Genomic DNA, 10868 nt, shown 5'->3' with positions numbered 1-10868 from the left:
GTTACCACATATACAGCTTCTTAGTTTGTTTAGTCTCAGTAAAACCCACCAGTGGTTGTACAGTTGGTCCAAATAAATGACTTTAAGCAAAACACATGTTCACAACGTCACTCAGGCATTCATTGTTGGTTACGTCGATATGTGAAAGCCCCATACAAGATACCGATGTAAATAATCCCCATTTCAATGCTATGTAGTCGCGGCCTAGTGATATTGACAACTGCGACATCACTCACATTGCAATCAAGCTGTTGTCAAATGCAGGGTACAGTTAAACGATACTGCATTATGTCCTTCGTGTATTGTGGAGCATACGGACAGATAGACCCCCAGGGAACAATTCACAGCCTCGTCATAGCGTTCACAAGCAACAGTAAATGATTTCTGATCCACCATCGATCACGGTCCTAATTTGCCGTTATGCCTTCGGCAAAGAGCTCGTGATACGCGTGCAGTTCAAGCGCACGAGACGTATAGGAATTCCATGGACAGTTTATTTCGTTGACACTGTAGGAATAATTTATAAGCATACCCATGACCCTAGCTTTATCGATTAGTATGCAGCACAGTTCACCCGACTTAGTATAAAATGACAGGTAAGAACACACAGGGTAATTGTGGTTCGGTGTCGCTGCAAGCGCTACTTGTTAAGGGCTTAATTTTCAAGCGCATGGGACGTCCGAGAACCACGACTGGTTAATCTGTCAGCCGATTGGTCAATTGTCAGTGACATCATTTTGCACGTGGTTTCCCCGGAGATTGCTAACATCAACGGTACCTGGAATGGTTTCTCATATATATTTCAGATTAACCGTGCACTGTTTCAGGTCTGACAGTAAAGGTCCCGCCAAACGACATCTGATGAAGTGAGCAGACGACACCCGAAGCAGACGACAGCGCGGGCAGACGACAATTTCATGTGCCATGGACAAGTCGGATTCCGTGCAAAGGGGAATGTATATACCTATGGAAGCAATTCAAAGGGATTTGGTATCTAGATACGGAAATGTCCGGGTGTTGGTTGTACCAAAAGAAAGAAACTCTTCTACGTCCTCCTGCAAGGAAAATGAAGACTGTTTGTCAAAAGCGGACGGGAACGTTTTTGAGGACGATTCAGAATGGGTCATTTCGGATAGTAAATCAAGAAGTACTCCAGTATCCCCAGACTTTTCTTACAGGCCCCGGCAGGTTTTTGAATACCGAGGACAACCAGATGCGGATAGGTTCACACAAGAGCGAAAAGACACAGAGGTAACGATGCTCGCTTCGTTGTTCTTACAGTAAGATGTATTTTTGACGGAACGTAAAACGATAGTGAGATAGGGGACGAAACACATCAATGTGTGTGTGCGTTCGTGCATGTGACAGTGCTAGCCCACAAAGAAGCTATACATCATTTTAACATTGATACCACACATAATACTTACTTTGTTTTATCCCTCGTTTTATCCGCTTAAAACCTAGAGCCAGGGTAACAATAAGTAGCAGCCTGAAAGAGCAGCTCCTCTTTTCTGGACGCATACTCGCACAATTGTGAAATCATAAGTTGTCTATATTAACAATAAGCTGGTGAAACTTAATCCAATTGGGGATATATTTTCCAATTTGTACAATTACTGAACTCAAATTGCCAAATCACGAAATTTATCCGATTTTTTTAAAGCTAAGGGACAATGGCAAACTTATGTTAAAATCAATAGTTAGCTTAATATTTAATGCCGCAAGCGAGTTTGACGTAGGGAGCGAAACCAAGACGTATAATCTCAAATACGTGAATATGAGTTATGGTGATTAATTCTTAGGCAGCTTTATTATATCATCTCAAGGTCGCGCGCGCCCTCAAGTAAACTTTAGTGAATAATGCGTCATCAGTTAAAAGATACTTGCAATAAATATGAAAAAATAAACGAGAAATAAACTCGATGCATTCATAGGCGAAATATGTAATCAATAAAATGATCCTAATTAAAAAAATGAATGGGATATTGTTTGAAATTGGATAAACGCAGGACGTCCGAGCGAACAGTTTAGATGTTCAGGTATCGAGTCTTTAATGCTGGTACGATTGGTATTGTGCCCGTTTTGTGACGGAACTTGATTCTAACAGCCTGCGATTACAGAATAATTTCACGCTCATCTTTCGCTATTCATCCACAAATGCAGCGATTCGTCATGATTAGAAAACACCCAAACTGGGTAATTTCGGGTGCAAATTGCCCACCCGATATTGCTGGAAATAGTCCATATCTTTTAAAGTCACGTGCTTAAACCGTTGCTTCCGGGATACATACGTGCGATGGCAGGCTGTGATTGGTTGATTCGTTGCTGCAGTGACAAGCAATGGGCGAAAAAATAGTCCTTTCACCGAAACAAAATCAATTTTGTTTAATACGTGTTGACAACAGTTGTGAATTGCCTTCGCGGGTGGGGAATGAGGGATAAATACATGGATCTGAAAGAGCCGCCTTATTCTTAGCAGAGAACGAAATTTAACATAAGAAACGACTTAATACAGACTGTGTTGGCATGAAAAAGTGAAACAGATACTTTCCCAGACTCAATAGGATATTGTTGCCACAGGAATGAGAATGTCGATATCTTCAGTCGGTTGGCTGGGTAATTGGCCGGCCATCTATTTGTTACGTTAATTTGTGAAACAGACACGGCGAATCAATATCTTATTTCAAACTGGAATCTTTCACTTCGTTCGTGTCATTTCCTTGTATGACGTAAGGTATGACAGGCCTGGTTGACGTTAATTTGAATGTATTTCAGTCCAGTCGAGTGGGTGATTGAGTTTAGTTTTACGCCGCACACAGCGATATTCCAGCTACATGGCGGCAGTCTGTAAATAGTTGAGTCTGGACGAGACAATCCAGTGATCAACAGTATGAGCATCGATTTGCGGAACTGAGGACCGATGGCATGTGCCAACCAAGTCCATGAGCCTGACCACTCGATCCTGTTAGTCGCCTTTTATGGCAAGCATGGGTCTTCGAAGGCCTGCTCTACCTTGGTCCTTCACGGGGGCTCTTTATTATGAACCTGATATGCACTTTTGGCATACAGTCGACGATAGTCGCGCATTCCTACATATTCACTAACGCAATAATAATGCATACTTTCTCAGTAACTCAATAGTGATGCATACGTACTCCTTAACACGGTAAGGGTGCATAATACTCAGTAACAAAATACTGATGCATGCGTACTCAGTAACACAATTCCGATGCACAATTACTCATTATGTAACACAATACCGATGTAAACTCACCCATTAACATAACACTTTTGCAGACTTATTCAATTACACAATACTGATGCACAATTACTCAGTAACACAATACTGATGCACGACCACTCAGTAACACAATACTGATGCACAGTTACTAATAATACTGATTCACAATTACTCAGTAACACAATACTGATGCACAATTACTCAGTAACACAATACTGATACACAATTACTCAGTAACATAATACTGATGCACAATTACTAATTCAGCAACACAACATCAATGCGCACATGAAAACACCACTGACACTCATTCATCCACTCAGTATTCACGTATACCCGTGCCGACGAGCGCTCCCCTGGTCGCCATGCATATTCTGCACTATGACGTGTATGCTTGTACTCGCTGCGACAGATTTACGATACAACAATCATAACCCAATCATTTTAACTAATCGACACTCTCCCATCTCACCCGACCTGAATCCTTTGTATCTTCAGCATCAAGCAGAAATAGCAACACACAACAAAGTCATCTTTGATAATAGGTCACTCGTCAACAATATTTCCCTTTATCTAGCATCGACCGTCAATGCAACGCTAAAGTGCTAAATATTTATTTTACCCCAATCCCCAATTTGCTCCATCGAAATTTGTCACGTTCGTAACGCTGTAATCAATGGTGATACGGAAAGGGCTCAACCAAGCTTAAACAAAACGTACTTGGATATCACAGCGACCGTCTTGGTATTGTGAACATGCACAAAGCCTTCAACGCGCCTTTGTTCTGAATGTATTCTTCAAGCAAGGTGGCATTGATCTTTCCAAGCAACGGTATTTTCACCATCGCCGGGTAGGTGAATAAGTGATACGCGTGTGCAACAGTGGACGTCGCAGACACTGAGTTCCTTCCCACGACATGGTCCTCCATATATGGATTACTCCATTCAGAATATGGACGACAGTTTAAGGACTTATGGACTTGATCTGCAATGTCTTTTTCAACACATGACTCGGATCATGAAATGTATTTCGATTCTCACGAGAACGTTGATAAAGATTTAAGGTTTTGTCGTTAAAAATGGCTTTTGTGGTTTCGGAATAAACTCATTTTCAATCAACCTTGCTGATCGGTTATTGATTTAGGTTCGTTTAAGTAAATAAAAGGGTTTAACGCCACTTCTAGCACCATTCCAATCGATGCCACAGCTAGGGACACCAGAAATGGGCCTCACACATTGTGGGGAGTCGAACCATATCTCTAGCGTAACGAACAACCTTATTAACCATTTCAAAGGCGTCTTACTTCGCTTTTATGAATTCAATTGAAAGAAACCAGTAATTTCTGGTTAAGTATTTTACTGTGGTTCTTGACGGCAAATGCGGTGCACAGGCAGGGTGGACGGTTTATCACCGTGGGCGCATGTAGTTTCACAACGGTAGACACGACCTCTGCGAATATATTCCGCCTTACTGTATTTTGCCAGAGACGAAAATGTAGACGTTCTAAAAAGTGTCAGCTAGGTTATTTCAGCCTTCTTAAATTCATAAGCAAATAACAGTATTTTCACCTACAAAATACAACCCTAAGTGACACCTTGAAATTGCACGGTCAGACCAATTGATAATATCCATGCATAATGCAGAACTAGAGAATATGTTGGCCTCATGGATTGAAGGTTGCTCAGAAGAAAACGGTGTTACACATTGTATCTTAAATATTCTGTCCCACAATTCCAGATTCTCAAATCCAAATCTGAGTCTACGCCAAAACGTGTACCGGAAGTGCTACAGCCGCCATTGCGCTATGAGAAGGTGGGCGACGAGAACGCCAGTCTGACTCCCCGCCAAGTGGCAGATCCAGATCGGCAAACTGGAGACTCCATGTCGGAGAAGATCAAGAGGCAACTGTTTGCAGGAATTGAAAACGAATACAGAGTTATCCGAAACGGTAAGAACGACGTGGTTTTAACCGATACGTAGTTCAATCTAGGTAGGACCCATTGCAGAAAGAGAGCTAAGTGCAAAAACTGTCTCAGACCTATGTTAGAATATAGGAAATATGATACTTGCTGTCTCTCAGGTCCCATTGTGCATATGGCTACCTGAGCATCTATCTAATTGACGTTCATGAAGCTGCCCTTCATGTTTTATATCTAACATTCAGATTCACGTGTTCCAACTCACATATTGATTCAGCAATTCTAGTAGGAGAGAAATAATCCGGTTTATAAAGACAGGCGAGAAATGAACATTTTGTTTCTATTTATTCCGTCATTGTACGAAACGAGGGGCTAAACTACATTTTGTATGTCACGAAGTCTCTTTGTGATATGACCCGTGAAGGTCCCGGGGTAGAATAGGCCTTCAGCAACCCATGCTTGCCATAAAAGGCGACTCAGCTTGTCGTAAGAGGCGACTAACGGGATCGGGTGGTCAGGCTCTCTGACTTGGTTGACGCGTGTCATCGGTTCCCAATTGCGCAGATCGATGCTCATGTTGTTGATCACTGAATTGTCTGGTCCAGACTCGATTATTTACAGACCGCCGCCATATAGCTGTAATATTGCTGAGTGCGGCGTAAAACTAAACTCACTCACTCACTCACTCTTTGTGATATTAACGAATTCTTACCACCTACTAATACTAAACCTACTACTACTACTACTGCTGCTGCTGCTGTAGTTGCTGCTGCTGCTGCTGACCCATGAAGGTCCGGGGTAGAATAGGTCTTCAGCAGCCCATACTTGTCACCAAAGGCTACTATACTTGTCGTAAGAGGCGATCGGGATCGGGTGGTCAGGCTCGCTGTCTTGGTTGACACAAGCCATCGGCTCCCAGTTCCGCAGATCGATGTTCATGCTGTTGATCTGGTCCAGCCTCGATTATTTACAGACCGCCTTCATATAGGGGTATACTGCTGAGTGCGGCGTAAAACTAAAGCCATTCACTCACCCAGTATGAGCATCGATCTGCGCAATTGGGAACCGGTGACGTGTGTCAACCAAGTCAGTGAGCCCGACCACCCGATTCCGTTAGTAGCCTCTTACGACAAGCATTTTCTCTTTTGGTGGCAAGCATGGGTTGCTGAAGACCTACCCTACTCGCATCTTCACGGTTCTACTACTACTACTACTACTACTACTACTACTACTACTACTACTACTACTACTACTACTACTACTACTACTGCTGTTGCTACTACTACCACTACTACTACCACTACTCCTGCTACTACTACTGCTACTACTACTACTACTACTACTACTGCTACTGCTGCTGCTACTACTACTACTACTACTACTACTACTACTACTACTACCACTACTACTAGCATCACTGCGACGGAAACACCAAACGTGCTTATATACACGTTCTTTGTTCTTCCAGAAACTTACCACCGGGTACCCCCTGAGCCACACGACGACGTGTACGTTGACCGCCACCGCGAGTCCGACAAGCACCAAATGTACTACGCATACAGGGACAAGAGGTCCCCAGGTCCCGAACACCCCCGGGCGTTTTTCGACCGGGACTTCGCCTACCACGACCGTCCACTTCATTCCCCCTCCTGGGCCACGCCCACACCGCCCTCACCATTCCCAGACCATCACAGATGCGACTGTATGGACCGCCAGCAGCGTCACATGGAGTCAGGAAGAGACAGACTGGAAATGACAAAGAAACGGAAATTTGGTATGTGTATGCTACATTTGTTTGGATGGCATATGTTTTGCTAAGTTTTAAAGAACTGTTTTTTATTTGTTCTTGCTGTTTGCACTCACTTCCGATTATACTACGACGTACATTAAATATCGAGTCTTGACCAGACAATCAAGTGATTGAAATATAGAGCAACAAAGTCACCAACCCTGATCAACCCATCCATTATGTCATATCTTTGTATCAAGACAGTAGGATTTAGTTTCACCCAGTTCCTGCATGGGTAATTCATCTATAGCAAGTCTGAAGAAATATTAAGGCCTATGTTAGCCCGTGGCTTGTAAAAATCCAGTCGGGTTAGAAAATCTCCACAGTGACTGTCCGGACTGATTACTGCATTTTCATAGGGTCATTTTGTAAATATATCACACTCTTCAACTTGTTAAGTTACAATACCCTTTTAAATCATGCAAAATTATGGTCTAGGAGAACTGTTCATCACATGAACAGCAGCTTAATGGTGCCATGCCGACAATATCTTATTCTTTTATCTGTTTCTTCAATCTTTCGCTTTTACATTCAGATTCCGGGCTAGTTGACTTTTTGTCGAGTAGTAACAGACAGGCATAGCTAGCCCGACAGGATAGAAAAATTTGGAAACTATTTCGCACACTGCCTATAGTCCCTCATTTTTGGGAGGGACAGTATATAAATGACGTCCTCTTCTTTTACAGGTGATACATCGTCAGAAAACTCTGTGCCACTTTCTCCGAGAACCAAAAAACAGAAATGCACATGCTCAATGATGGAGATGAACTTTCTGCAGATGGCAGAAGCTGCGTATAAGAACATCCGGCGACAGGATACGACACCAGCAAGTTTCGAACAGTTCAGTAGAGAGCTTGTACAGACGAACAGTGTGTTAAAAGAATCTGTCAGCATTCTGTTGACTATTAGGGAAATGTGCGAACACAGGAACTGTATACGAAACTGAAATCACCATCACACCATAGACTATTTATTCACAACACGAGGACGATATTTATTATAATTTATGATCACGTGTGACATGACGTCACATAAAGATCCACACGCTTCATGTCCGTCCAGGAAACTATTCTGTTGCAAGATGGCCGCCACCACGAACTTCTACTTCCGGTGAGGAAGGGCACATATTCATTCCATCCTCTCAAGTACCACGTGTGCTTTACGTTTCCAAGACGTATTTTAGTGGTGTGATTTACGACACAAACTCGGCCGAAAGACCCAGACACGTGTCTCATATTTACCCCGTCCAATGTGCTGAAGTGGCCTTGTAGATTGTGTCTCATTCGTAATATATCTGTTACCCAACACATACGTCCCAGAACCAAACACACATCGCTCTCCGAGTAACGATAATATTTCCCACATCAAAGCCGAGGGTAAAAGCCTAAAACCTAAAGTGCCTAATTAAAAGCTTGTTGAAAGTGCTTGACATAACACTCTCAAAGTCTGAATCCCCTTCTCCTGTCAAGACGGTGGTTTGAGAATTCTAATTCATCATTCTTATCGCCTTTCACGATCTCTCAGATCAGAAATCGTCAGTGTTCCTCGTCAGGTTGGCATATGGCGATCTGGGCCAGCTCGATGAAAATCAATCTGGCGTCTGCTTACCTACTCGAGGCAGTCGCAAATCAAGAGACGAATCCGACTTAAGTTAATATGATTATTATATTACACCTGACCGCTCGGTGCTTAATCATGGGTTAATGAGAGAACGACAGGTAGTAATACCCCAGTCGATCAATAATTTGAAATATCGATGTCGCTATCAACAATCGGGGCGAAGAGGAAATGGCATCTCGCTTTGCGGTTGTCGTGACAGTTTACGACACTGGGTTAAGCTAATTTCACGTTCGTGCACCAGTGACGCACATGATGAGGACCAAAGTGAGGTTCGGTTTTCGGTTGTCGTAATTAGATCAACTATTGATACTTCTTTGAGTGTGATTAACTGACCTAGTAATAGTGTCGGTCCCATTCCAAGCTCACGGTTCAGTATATGAGTCTGTCGATTGTCTTTAAACATTTCCATTAATATTTATATAACAGTGGCTTCCTAAGCCATATCGACAACATTCCATAATACATCGTTTGAAAACCTGGGGCGTTGGGGTAGCTTAGAGGTCAGTGCAGTCGCTCGTCACGTTGAAGACCTGTGTTCGATTCCCTACATGTGTGGGAAGCCCATTTATGTGCCGTAGCACCCCGCGCCATGATATTGCTGAAACGTTACTTAAAGCGGCGTAAAACCTTATTCATTCGTTTGAAACCCAGTATGTATCCACCAAGAGTGTTCAGTCCAAGAATATTGATTCCACTTTTTGCGTTTGTATTTACAACAAACTGTTTAGTCTTTAGACATCAACACCGTATTCACAGACAACAGCGCATTCCATTTTCATAAACGCTAAGACATTTCTCTCATCTAATATTCATAGCCGCATATAGTTAAGACTTTCAATCTTTCCTCAGGAATTATTTCCCAGATTTAAATTATTAATGGAAAACATTGTTGTCTCTTTGTTTGAAAAATATCAAATACCCATCTTCGACTTAAATATTAATTTCATATTAATATTTAACAGGTCAAAAGGACAAAGTTCAAAAGAAATACATATTTTTAACATTAGGGAATTAATTGCACTTGTATTTAACTGGATTTTGAAACAATATGGGAATTTAGTAGGAAATAGGAGATTGTTATGTAGATAAAAAAACCCAAACACATCAGGCATCTTTCTCAACAGTGTTTTATCGCCAGCCAACTTAATTATTTCTGCATGCGCTTAACATTCCGTTTAAATCGTATGGTACAAACGGAAGCTATTAAGCCTTGTATATGCGATATTGATCAGCAGCATTGGGTAAGGTCAATGTTTACTGATGTGATTGTCTCGTTTGTTAAACGGAGTTTCTCAAATATAGTTACGGCATTTCTCCATGTTTTATTAACAGCAGAAAATTCGCTCTTTGATGCGGTTAAACAAACGTAACATTTATGAGTTATAAATAGACAATGAAACTCAACAGACAGCAATATTTGCTTCCGGAGCTTATTTGACATGCGCACTGAGCCTGTTGTCAGATGTTATCAGAGTAATATCAATTAGCAATGCATTCTGTCCGAAACTGTTTACGGAAAATATTTTAGACAATTTCATGATATATGTGTACTTAGTGAAATGTTCTTTTCTGGTTATTTTGGTATATGTTTTCGATTTATATTTTATGGAATTTGTATTAATATTATATAGCAAACTATATCAAAGCATGCGCATTGCAATGCATAAAGATCGTGTTCCATAATTCAAGCATATGCATTTCATACAGTGACACTAGAACATTCCATGCATATATCAGTTCGTCTCATGTTGCAAGTTTCCGATGCATATCTGATTCGTTAGTCGGATTTCATAGTTTTTACCCGAACGTGAGGGGTCTTCGCTATTACGACTGAATGTTGTTTGCACGTATGAAGAATCCTTATTCCCCACTTTGTGATAATATGCTTTTATACATCAATATGAATCTCCTTGTTATAACAAATTTTGAGCCGTTTTAAGAGAAAAAAGTAAGAATTGAAAAATTACTCTCCACTTGGCTTCAAAATGTACATCTAATTCTTTAAAAATCGGATTCCAAATTTTGGTGTAACGAGGGGAGAGCATGCGTGCCGTGTGTCTGTAATGAATGATGATATGGATATCACGATATTCACTAATCGATAACTCGGTTATCGACCTGCCCTACATCCGTCCAGCATTGTACCATAGACTGACTGTATTACCTACTGTTGTGCTCGTGTAGTGTTTTTTTAACCTGTTCTGTGTGGATATAGGTAGATTACAAATTCCTGTGTGGAGTTCCGATTCGACAGGTCAGTGGGTCCGGTTCGGCTCGGTTCCTTCCTTTTTCCCTTTCT

General features: G+C 41.7%; 1 protein-coding gene across 1 annotated transcript; it reads left to right on the top strand.

Annotated features, from left to right (window-relative positions):
- Positions 1-836: 836 nt before the first annotated feature.
- Positions 837-8948, top strand: LOC137259900 (uncharacterized). Its single transcript, XM_067797545.1, has 4 exons — positions 837-1251; positions 4979-5189; positions 6629-6934; positions 7636-8948. The coding sequence occupies exons 1-4, from the start codon at positions 925-927 to the stop codon at positions 7893-7895; spliced, it is 1104 nt and encodes a 367-aa protein (XP_067653646.1). The 5' UTR covers positions 837-924; the 3' UTR covers positions 7896-8948.
- The last annotated feature ends 1920 nt before the right edge of the window (positions 8949-10868 follow it).

This window comes from Haliotis asinina, chromosome 13, assembly GCF_037392515.1.
Source record: "Haliotis asinina isolate JCU_RB_2024 chromosome 13, JCU_Hal_asi_v2, whole genome shotgun sequence".
NCBI lineage: Eukaryota > Metazoa > Mollusca > Gastropoda > Lepetellida > Haliotidae > Haliotis > Haliotis asinina.
Note: the sequence above shows the minus strand (reverse complement) of the source record. Positions and strands in the feature narration are given on the sequence as shown.